The sequence below is a fragment of the Myotis nattereri genome (genome assembly GCF_964212035.1).
Source record: "Myotis nattereri genome assembly, chromosome: 9".
Classification (NCBI taxonomy): Eukaryota; Metazoa; Chordata; class Mammalia; order Chiroptera; family Vespertilionidae; genus Myotis; species Myotis nattereri.
In genome coordinates this window covers 22,500,820-22,513,167 of record NC_138084.1, presented here as the reverse complement: position 1 = coordinate 22,513,167, position 12,348 = coordinate 22,500,820, and the positions used below count along the sequence as shown (strand labels likewise).

Sequence of the window (12,348 nt, the reverse complement as noted above, 5' to 3'; positions counted from 1 at the left end):
TCTGCTTTTGTTCCCTACACAGCAGCCAGAGGATACTTTTAGACCCAAATCAGATCATGTCATTCCTCTACTCAAAATCCTACAATTGGTCCCTTCTTACAGACAATCTCCAAAGTCTTTTCATTGGCCTAAATGGTCCTACATGATTTTACTCCTGTTGTATTTCTGACATCATATCCTAATGTTCCCACCATTGTTCTTTTGCTCCAGACACAGTGATTAGTTAATAAATATTTTAAACAAATTAAACCCAGTCTCCAAGGAGCTCACCGTCTACTGGACAAAACAGAGGTAGAAGGTGGTAATTAAAGTTCTCTTCTGTTTCCCATTCAAAACTCTGGGAGGTGAATGTTAAAGGTTGAGAAATTTGCAAAGGCTGGGAGCGATGTTAGAGAACACAGAAAGGAAGGAAGGACTTTTCAGGTAAGATAAGCATTGCAAGAGCAAAGATCTAGAGAGATGAATCAGCAGCATATTTACAGAATTACAAATAAAGCATCAAAAAATAACATTTGAGATAAGGGAATCTAGATGTAGGAGGCTAAAATAAATATGGTTTATACTTTAGCTAGGAGTCAGATCACAAAACACTTTCTATTTGTTTCTTTCCTAACAGTTTTCAATATGATCGCAGAGCAATTTATTAAATAACCAGGTAATTTTGATGCACCTCCTCGACAGGGCCAAAGCAATATTTGGAAAGGATTCTGAATCCCCCAAGTTAAAGATACAAAGGAAAAACCTAGAGTCACATTTAATTTGACAAGGTAAAGGAGTGGGTGTGCTACTATATCAAATTTAATTTGTATAAAATCATTATCTCTGGTAACATTATTTTTCTTGATCTATTTCGTTTAGACTACATTAGTAAGGCTTGATCTCCCTGTCTATCTAAACATCGATTCACTTACAGCAAGCTTCAGGATAACACTGGTCTTATTAATTCCTGATAAATCCACAAGGTGTTAGTTGCACACAATATTGTATAAAAGGTGAACTGAGACTTAACTCCATCTACAGCTTTCCCCAGACAAGGCAGTGGACCACGGGTGAGTCTCAGCACCTATACTTATCAAACGGTGACAGTTACTTTCTAAATTACAGATTTTTCAGGATCTGGAAAAAAAATCTAGAGTTTTTGAACTGTCATGTAGGAAATTTGGGTTTGTCAACCTAGCTTCTTAAATATGGTTAATACAGCATATACTCCCTGTTAGCATGCAATTGACTTTATAGACCTCTGAAACAAAGGTGAGTAAAAGCAAATGAAAATATTTATGAGATGCTAACAATGATGAACTAATTTTGTAGGACAGAATTTTCTTCTTATTTTTAAACAAAAATAATCTTTAAAATGATAACACAGGGACAAATATGATGATCACAATTATTTTCTTCAGAGTAATCATTTTAAGACAATTAGGAGTAATACTCTAATCTTTAAAAACTGCTTTACTTACATCATTATGTTGGAGTTTTGACCTATGTTTCTACTTTGACCAAAAAAAGAAATGAAGAAGGAGGAGGGTAAGAACAACTATTTGTTCAACAAACTAGGAAGAAAAATAATTGCTGCAGCAAATGTGACTGGAGCAGATGAGTAAACCAATTCATTTTGGTTTGGTCCACTTACGTAATGATTATAACTCTTTGAGTTTTGTTTTCTCATGGCTTTAATTGTTTGCTTCATAGTCCAGGATGAAGTCAGTCCAGTTGTACTTTCTTCTCTGTTGCTGGAAAGCAATGTGCTGCAATAGCTGTGAGCTGACCAACATCACCATCACAGTGGAGAAAGAGGAATGTCGCTTCTGCCTCAGTATCAACACCACTTGGTGTGCAGGCTACTGCTACACCCGGGTAGGAACTCTGCTTTGCAGGAAGTGAGGGTGCTGAGGGTCTATTGAAGACAATTTTTATTAATTCCCATTTTATTCATACTTTAAGTTTTCAAAGTAATAGCCATGAGTCCCTCAGCCAAATACTATCTGTGTTATGATTAAGGTTAATTACCATGACATCAGTTAGATATTTGGGTTTGAATTTGATTAGGGTAAATTTAGGGACGCCTCAGATCTGATTTGATCAACCAGGCAGTATGCCAACTCTGTATTAAAATAAAAAGGAATGTCAAGGGGGAAAAAAGAAGACATATGTAATACTCTTTATAATACTTTAAGCAGCAAAACAAACAAACAAAAAAAAACATCACAAAAAGAAACTGCAAGTCAAAAATAAAATAAAAAAGAATTCTATGATAGATTTTACATATAGAGAGATAAATATGCAAGCATACATATATTTAGTAATAGAAGATTTACAATATTCGCCAAAAGCTAATTTCTAGGAAGATGTATTTCATGTATGCCATGTATTTCTATTTCTACGTAACTGAAGCTATATCTTTGCAGTGGAGATAGTACCAAAATATGTTTCTCAGCCACATAAGAACACAAACAGCCACATTATAAACATGCCGTATTGTCCCTCCTGAATACAAGTGCCAGCAACCATCCCGAGAACACATTCAATCCCTGCAGACTGTTACAACCAAATGAATCTGCAAGCCCGCTCACTGCTTTATACTGTTGAGAAAACCAAGGCACCGAGGCATAAAACTACTCGTTTGTAGTCATACAGTTTCTTTGCATCAATCCAAGTAAGAAGGCAGCTCCTACTTTTTCTTGATTTTTGCTTCCTATTACACCTGGGTTTTTTATGCAGAATTCCATAGTGTGTGTGTGTGTGTGTGTGTGTTAGGTTTGTTTGTTTGTTTTTCACTTTTTTAATCCTCACCCATGGATATTTTTTCCATTGATTTTTAGAGAGATTGGAAGAGAGAGGGAAAGACAGAGAGAAATATCAATGTGAGAGAAACACATAGATTGATTGCCTCCTGCATGTGCCCCAACCAGGGCCTGGGCCAGGGAGGAGCCTGCAACCAAGGTACATTCCCTTGACCAGAATCAAACCTGGGACGCTTCTATCTGCAGGCCAACACTCTATCCACTGAGCCAAACCAGTTAGGGCAAAATAGCAACTGTTTAATGAAATATACTTTATTGGTAGCAAATAAGTATGATCAACCTCCACTTAATGTACAGCTTATTGTACCTTCTTAGGATATACATTTGGTAGCATGATACTGAAATAAACTAAGCAGCTGTGATAATTTCTTCCCTCAGTGCAAATAATTTTTTTATTCAAAAGTGTTAGGACACACCTGTTCTTCCTGGATTAAAATGTCTTATATTGCCGAAACCGGTTTGGCTCAGTGGATAGAGCGTCAGCCTGCGGACTGAAAGGTCCCAGGTTCGATTCCGGTCAAGGGCATGTACCTGGGTTGCGGGCACATCCCCAGTAGGAGATGTGCAGGAGGCAGCTGATCGATGTTTCTCTCTCATCGATGTTTCTAGCTCTCTATCTCTCTCCCTTCCTCTCTGTAAAAAAACAATAAAATATATTTAAAAAAATGTCTTATATGCAGACCATGTACCCTTTGAAACTGAGAGCACTGTAAAATATAAAGCACTTAAGGCAAGAAAATGTCTACAGGACTTAGAATATTTAAAATCTTATATGAGCCTTTATAGTCATGTTAAACTAAGCATTAACATTCCATATTATGTCTCTTTGACCTTCTAAAAACACAGGACAATGTATTTGGAAATGTTTATTGAGAAATTAAACCTGAGTGTTTTATGGTTTAAGTTTTCATTAACACAGCTTTCAACTAAGTACAAAAAGTCAACTTAAGCCCTAGCTGGTTTGGCTCAGTGGACAGAGTATTGGCCTATTGACTGAAGGGTCCTGGGTTCAATTCTGGTCAAGACCATGTACTTCAGTTGCAAGCGCCAGGGCAGGTGCAGGAGGCCACCAATCGATGTGTCTCTCTCACGTCAATATTTCTCTCTCTGTCTGTCTCTCCTCCTTCCTTCCACTATCTCTAAAAATCAATGCAAAAATGTCCTCAGGTGAGGATTAACAACAACAACAACAACAACAACAAAAAGTCAACTTAAAATGTCTGTCATGTCTCCCTTGCTCATCATTTTTCTATATTAAAAAATATATTTTGATATATTCGAAGTCTCTCTATGGTTTGAGAAATAATTAATATTTTGATATAGACAGAAGGAGGAAAAGGAATGAATTATATTTTCTGTAAGATTTCCAGAACAACCAGGAACATGGTATAGCATATAGGTAGGTCATTTATGAGATCATGTTCCCTTAGTTAGGTATTCCTTAAGTGAGCTTTAATGGGTAAATGTTAGAGCCAGCAGTATTAAATTCCTATCTCATTTTGATTAAGCTAATCAGAAACTCCCAGAATACTGTAACCTAACTCTCCTTCCTAAACTCCTCAGGATCTGGTGTACAAGGACCCAACCAGGCGCAATACCCAGAAAGCATGTACCTTCAAGGAGCTGGTGTATGAGACAGTGAGAGTGCCTGGCTGTGCTCACCATGCAGACTCCGTATATACGTACCCAGTAGCCACTGAATGTCACTGTGGCAAGTGTAACAGAGACAGTACCGACTGCACCGTGCAAGGCCTGGGGCCCAGCTACTGCTCCTTCAGTGAAATAAAAGAATAAGGAGCAATGGACATTTTAGGCTGCCTACCCCTGTCCTGAAGGACCAAGATATCTGAAAAGTCCATGTGTGTACAACATGCAAAGGCTGCAAGCCACTGTGGGCTAGGGGAGCTTCAGACCCCACTGACCCCGGCCTCTCCAGAACTTGAGAGTGCAAGAATTGAGAGTGGTGGAGCCAGGAGCCTGGCACCACTCCATCCTGTATCTAAATTGGGTTCCTTAAGTTTTATTTAGTCTTACTTAACTTATAGACACATGGGTACCTTCTGTTTATTAATCTTAGAAACCCTCTTAGTCAATCCCTTCCCCTTTGGATAGGGATACCTACACCCAGAAATGAGCTGGGAGTGGGTGAAAGTACTAGATGCTGCATTCTTTTGATGGACTCTTGGGCCCTCAAAAGCAGGGCCATCCCATCATCTACTTCATCATTGTAGCCTCGGTACTAACACCATGCCTGGGATTTAGTAAGAAACTCAACGATGGCTTCCTTAAGGAAAGTAAGAACAGAAAGGTAGGAGGTAGGAAAACACTGAAAAAGGATGGCTGATAAGGCTGCCCCAACAATGCCAGTCAGTCCATGGGAATGAGGGCATCAGTTCCACCCCATCTCTCCTCCTCTGGCACACGGGACAGGTTGCACCTCTATGAGTTGCTCGGTACAGATGGGAACTAAGATTTCCAAGCTATTACTACCAAGCCCTTTAGATAAGGGCAAAATCAAGAAATGTTAATGTGGGCCTATGGAAATTAGCCCACATCTATTCCAACATTTAAATAAATTGAACAAATTCTGCCAGGCTCCCGCAAAACTCCCTTTGGAAAGTAAAACAAAAGAAAACAAAAATGTGTTAGTTACCCTGCCTTCTGGACTGGATTCGCTCCTTGGAATAGAAGGGGATTTGAAAGTAGGTTTGAAAGCAATTTCAGCAACTTATTAAGTGCATTTATCTTATTTACAAATACATTTGTGTAAATAAATAGCTCTTTTAGAAAGAATTCGCCATGAAGAAAAAGAAAACCTGCTTTCTAGAATCCTCTATATCAGTCTTCTCTTTTGTTTATTCACGTTCTCCCAAATCTATGATTTCTTTCAAGAAGGTACATATTGAAACTGTTTCATGAGTTGATTTTTTAAAGATGTTACCTCTCTAAGTTATGTACTTGTTTCACACTTAAAATGTTTTAACTAACTTATTCAATCCTACCTTATTTTTTAAAATAAAGATGCTAGCCACTAGAGTCATAAATTTGAATTTTTTCACAAACAGCTAACATATGTGCATGTTTATAATAGTAGCAGAAAAAATCTTAATGTATAATTCCTAATGCTTCTGTAAATATTTTATGTCCTCACCTTTGAAAATATTAAAAATGATTTGGTTGCATTTCTAAAAGTACTTCTTTAAATTTCCTGTCATTTTTTGAAGTTATTTCCTGATGCAATAGAGAAACAAAGCTAAGGGAGAATCACAGAGTGGGTGGGGACCCTGGTGATTCTCCAGTTCATTTCTCAAATGTTTGACACGGAAAAATTAAAGATCAAGGATGTTAAGATCACAGTCAACATCACAAAGACTGTTCATGGCAGTACCAGGTTTAGAACCCTGGCCTCCTAGCTCTTAGTCCACCTCTCCAGTGACTCCCTCACCATACTAAGAAGTAATCATGGCAAGGACCGATGCAAAATTGTAGGAATTAATAATCAGCTTTGTCCACTCCAGTCTGGTATTGAGTGTGGCTTACAGGTATATTCTCTACAATATTTTGACACATTGAAATTAGGGCTATAATAACAAAGTTCGACAAGATGCTTTAAATTACAGCATAGTCTTTTCCTTCTCCCTATGCTTTTAGAAGTCAAAACAACTGCCTTTCCATTAGAGGTAGTATAGGGCAATGGCCCCAGAGTTGTCATCTTAATCTTCTTGACCAGATGTATCATCTTGAACAAGTCATTTAAATTCTCTGGACTTCAGTTACCTCTACGACAGGTTTAGATGTTTCTTCCATTGACACTACATAGTAATTAGTTGTCAAGTCAGATTTCTATGAAACATTTACCACACTCTCATTCAAGCTATCTTCTGGCCTGTCCTAGTCAGTTCATACTGCTATAACGGAATACTACACACTGGCCCTCCTATAAACAACAGAAATGTATTTCTCACAGTTCTGGAGGCTGAGAAGTCTAAAATCAAGGCATCAGCAGATTTAGTGTCTGGTGAGAGCCCACATCCTGTTTCATAGACAGCTGTCCTTTTTGCTCTATTTGCACAGTGGCAGGGAGGAAAGGAGCTCTCTGGGGCCTCTTTTGTAAGAGCATTTATTCCATTCCCTTGATGAGGCCTCTGCCCTATTGACTAATTACTTCTCAAAGGCCCCATCCAAATACCATCACATTGGGAATTAGGTTTCAACATATAAATATGGGGGAAAGGCAAACATTTTAGTCTATAGCAGGGGTGGGCAAACTTTTTTACTCGAGGGCCAACAATGGGTTCTTAAACTGGACCGGAGGGCCGGAACAAAAGCATGGATGGAGTGTTTGTGTGAACTAATATAAATTCAAAGTAAACATCATTACATAAAAGGGTACGGTCTTTTTTTTCAATAGTTTTATTCATTTCAAATGGGCCGGATCCGGCCCGCGGGCCGTAGTTTGCCCACGGCTGGTCTATAGCATGGCCTGTGAGAATGAAATATGAACAATCTTCCTTATGCAAAAAAATGGAAGGAAATCTATAGTTCAAAATGGTTGGCAATTTCAGCATTGAGAAGACATAAACAAACAAAATCTTAGCTGAATATAATTGAGTATGAAAGTTGGGTCAATGATTTATATAAATAAGTTGCTAGAAACATTTTTAAACTGTCTTAGGAATTTGCATTTAATTCATTTATATTCACTATAACAAAAACAGTACTTCAATTTATAAGGTACCTCTAGGCATTTCATTTGTTAGGCTGATTTACAGTAAATTGGCTTATTGCAGCATAATAAAAAATAGTCCTTGCTATATGCCACTACAATAAATTAATCAAGCAATTTAAAATTGAATTTTCACACTACAATCTTATTTTGTTTTCTCACATATATAAAATAATAGCATCTAGCATCATTTAAAACCAATAATATGATTCGTGCTTTGCAGAAACCAACAACAAATTAAAAACCAAACCTTTGCATTAGTAGCAACAGAAACAGCCAAGAGCTTTTGAGAAATGAGTATGATCTTCCCTTCACTGTTACTATAGCACACGGAATCTGGGAACAAATGGAGCCTAGTATAATCGTGTGGTTGTTTTAAAGGCTGTAACACTTCAGGACAATGCAAATGGCTTCTCACATTAAAAAGACATTAAATCGCTCATCAATTTAGAAGAAAAGGCAAACGACTGCTCTCGAATTTTAAAATACATTTCTGTGAAAAATTACCTCTGAGCTGCAGGAGACCCTGAGGCTATTGTGATGTACCTCTTCGCGTGTGCTGGAAGTGATGGCAGCCCTCCCCAGGGTTGAGAAAGGCAGCAGTTCTGTTGTTCAAAATATTTAAAGTGAGTGATTAATTATGAGCTGTGTCATAGGCATGTGAAGTGATGGAAGATGGAAAAACTGAGAAACCAAGCGGCTCTGCAGAGGAGGTGCAATCAGCCCCTGATTAATTGTGCTAATGGAAAGGAATGTGTGGATAACACAAACATCATTAAATGCCAAATAAAAACTAGCCTGAGTCCCAAAATACATAAATTGAAATTTTAAGATAGGAAATTTTCCTCCCTTGGAACTGTTATCCATGGTAGTGGGTCTATAATTTAACACAAACAGTATCTTCGAAAGAATGATGCCTTGCAGTGTTAAAGGAGTTGGAATAACAACATCTGACAAAGGGAATGCACTCCAGACACATCACCTGTAGAGTAAGCATAGTTCTCTATGTACTGCCCCAATGCCGAGCCACTAGCCTGAAGATGGACTGAAAACTGCAAAGGCAAAAGCTTATTTGTTCAAAAAATGAAAGTTCTGCCAGGGTTGCCCAGATGAGTCTGATAAAACAGATGAAAGTAATCCAGGTTTATTAAAGGTTTCCTTTTACAGGTATACAAACAGGGCTGCTTCACAAAGACACTCAGTAAAACAGGGAGAACAGCCCACTATTCATCAGCTATTTCCATCTAGCCTTGCAGCATGGGTGTTTATTCAAGCTTTCAAAACATAAAAGTCGGTGGGCATTCTGTTTCAGACAGAATGCTAAATACTACTGAGAATGGACTATGGAAAAAGCATACTTGGTTACTGCCCTGATGGAATACAGCACCCAGCAACTCTTAGCACACAAGAAATGCACAAGAAATATAACTGGATTTTCCTTTCAAATGTTCACTGATTCTGAAATCTCTCTGTGCTGAGAAGTCAGCTGCTAAAATATCAACTTAAATTTTTAAAGAAGGGTTGGGGTAGAGCATAAGTATCTAGGGCTCTATAATGGAAAGTACAAATAAGAAATCATACCTGGTATCAAATCCATGTGGAATGATAGGACTTTAGGAGTTTGAAGATTGTCAATATTTAAGAACATTTAAGAAATGAACTGAAAGGGCATCAGATTCCCAAGGAGATTGTTCTAAGTTTAGTGCCAACACAGAAGAGTCCAAAAAATTTTGGGGAAATGTCAAATAAAAAAGATACAAAATTAAAAATGATATATGATTACACCAAGTGAACTTTGGGAGTTGGGGAAGAAGGCAGGACAATACTTAGTCAATAAACCAGAGATTGTTCTTAAATATTTTATTGGATCCCTAATTATTCACACTTATTGGTTTTTATCACTGTAGAAATAAGAAGCACAAGAATTTTGATAACCTACACACAAACATCCATGCCTCTAGAATTTCATCTTGAGGATTTTGTTATTTCTTGTATGGGACCACTGAATTTCCCAGACTCCCACAACCTGTCATTCTGAGCATACAAATCAGTTATATTCCAAATGGTCTAGTACCCAGTTGAAATAAACACATATAGCTGTTAAGCTTATGTGTGAAGAAACACAGGTGAGAAAAAGCAAATGTTTCCTTTTTAAACTGGGTACTTTTTGAACATTTGGTTTTCCATTACAGTTGACATACAATATTATTAGTTTCAGGTGTGCAACACCCTGAGTAGATACTTATATATCTTACAAAGTGATCACCCTGATAAGTCTAGTACCCATCTGACACCATACATAGCCTAACTTCTGTCTAACCATTTTACCAACCGTGATCTTATTTAGGTCAATCATACACTCCTGGTTTTTAAATCCAATGGTCAACTTTCAGCATACATTTTTCCAGGAACTCTTTGCTGCACACAATCTGATCATGCCCTCCTCCCTTCTTAAAGTTCCTATTTCCTTTTTCTCCTATGGCACTCTACTCTCTGGGTTCTCTTGTCTCTGTCAATCACTTCTGTGTCTTCTATGTAATATCTCCCAAGGTGCTCTCCTCCACTCAGTACTCATACTTTCCCTGATAGACCACTTAATATCTTTCACTGACAACTTAATGACCAATGAAGCAAATTCTTTAGCAAAGGCTAGATTTTTTTTTTAACCCATGCCCATTAACTTGCAGCTGAACACTGTCTTGTAGTCATTCCACAGCCTCATTCTCAATATGCCCCAAATCAAATTCATCGTCTCCATTGCAGAAGTACTCCAGGTCTGTATTCTCTACCTGTATCCACCTGTGACTGAAAGCTAAGAATCATTCTCGACTCCCTGCCTCTTCCTCACATTTCACTTCTAGGTGCAGTAGTGTAAATAGCATGGTGATTCAAAGATTAGTACTAAACAGGTCCTTGCTCCTGATTCATTAACTATATGGGCCAAAGTTATTGGATAGAAATTTCATATAGTTCAACCCAGTACTTCAGTCTTTTTAAGCTCATGTTTCCCATCTGTATAATGGGAAAAGGTATGGTACATATTACACAGATATTTGTTTTAAAGATTAAATAAGGTAATGCATGCAAAGCATTCAGTTTCTTGCTTAATACATAATAAATGTTCAATAAGTGTAGATAGTTTTATCAAATTCATTAAGTCCTGACTATTTACCTCCAAAATACATCATGAATTTATTTCCTCTACCTTATCACTGTTTACTCCACTCATTTGTTCACTTAGCAAATTTTTATTGAATGACCATGTATCCCAAGTACTACAATAGACCTTGAGAATTCATGAAGGACAAAATAGGCATAGCCCCTGCTCAACTGTACTTTCAGAATGGAGGGGAAGACAGACTGTTACACAGCAATTAAATGGAAGTCATTAAAAGTCATGACTGCAGGGTTTCCTCTGGTTAGTGAGAGAATACATTTTCCATGACTCACCCCCTTCCCCTAGCCGTGATCGGCAAACTGCGGCTCGTGAGCCACATGCGGCTCTTTGGCCCCTTGAGTGTGGCTCTTCTTAAGCCTTAGGAGTACCCTAATTAATAACAATGTACCTACTTATATAGTTTAAGTTTAAAAAATTTGGCTCTCAAAAGAAATTTCAATCGTTGTACTGTTGATATTTGGCTCTGTTGACTAATGAGTTCGCCGACCACTGAAGCTGGATTATAACTGATTTGCATTGATACAAATGAGTACTCTGCACTAAATAAATGGCTCATGTCTCAAATGTCAGCAGCCTCAGGCATGGATGCTGTTAGATACAAAGAGATGAAGCCCAGTAGCTTTCATGACGAGTCTCAACTGGGCTGACTGGGCACTTCAAGTCTCTGCCACGTATCTGTTCCACGCCAGTAGGCTACCTCAGGAATGTCCTCATGGAGACGACAGAAACACAAGAAAGAGCAAGGCCTCTCAAGTTGTAGACTTAGAAGCACCGTACTTGCACTTCTGCTTCATTCTAGTACCCAAAGCCAGGCACATGGTCAAGTCCAGAGACAGAGGCAGAGGACACTTCAAAGTTAAATGCCCAAGGGGATGGATGCAGAGAGGGTAAAAGATCATTCAACCCACCAGCAAGACCTATCAATTCTACCTTGGAAATACTTTCCACACCTGTCCAATACTCCTTCTGTGTTACTGCTACTACCACTTCAGTTCACCATGATCTCTCTTACCTATCACCACCTGACTGCTCTGTCCAAATCTTTCTTGTCCGTTCCTTCTCAGACCATTCTCAATGCAGCAACGAGAATACACTTAAAAAGAAAACCTGCTGAAACCGGTTTGGCTCAGTGGATAGAGCGTCGGCCTGCGGACTGAAAGGTCCCAGGTTCGATTCCGGTCGAGGCATGTACCTTGGTTTCGGGCACATCCCCAGTAGGAGATGTGCAGGAGGCAGCTGATCAGTGTTTCTCTCTCATCGATGTTTCTAACTCTCTATCTCTCTTCCTTACTCTCTGTAAAACATTATATATATATATATATATATATATATATATATATATATACATATATATATAAAAGAAAACCTGCTCTGACCACTCATTTAATTAAGTCTGCCAAGTGGTTTCCTATTGTTCTCAGGATAAAGGTGAAAATCCTGACTAAGGCTTGAATTGTTTTCAATTTTCAAATGAGGGGTTATTTTAAAGCAAATAGGTGAACCTGGTGAAAGGGAGAAAGAGAGTGGAGAGGGAGTATGGGAAAGAGAGGGTTTGTAATGACTTCCATGTGAGGAGAGCCTAGGACCCCTTTCTCCAACCTCATCTCCTTCCATCCTTTCTTTCACTTTATGGTTGGAAC

At 38.3% G+C, this 12,348-nt stretch overlaps 1 protein-coding gene across 1 annotated transcript; it reads left to right on the top strand.

Annotated features, from left to right (window-relative positions):
- Positions 1-1,698: 1,698 nt before the first annotated feature.
- Positions 1,699-4,598, top strand: FSHB (follicle stimulating hormone subunit beta; the record flags this gene model as incomplete). Its single annotated transcript, XM_081099912.1, has 2 exons — positions 1,699-1,857; positions 4,368-4,598. The coding sequence occupies 2 exons, from the start codon at positions 1,699-1,701 to the stop codon at positions 4,596-4,598; spliced, it is 390 nt and encodes a 129-aa protein (XP_080956038.1).
- Positions 4,599-12,348: the final 7,750 nt, after the last annotated feature.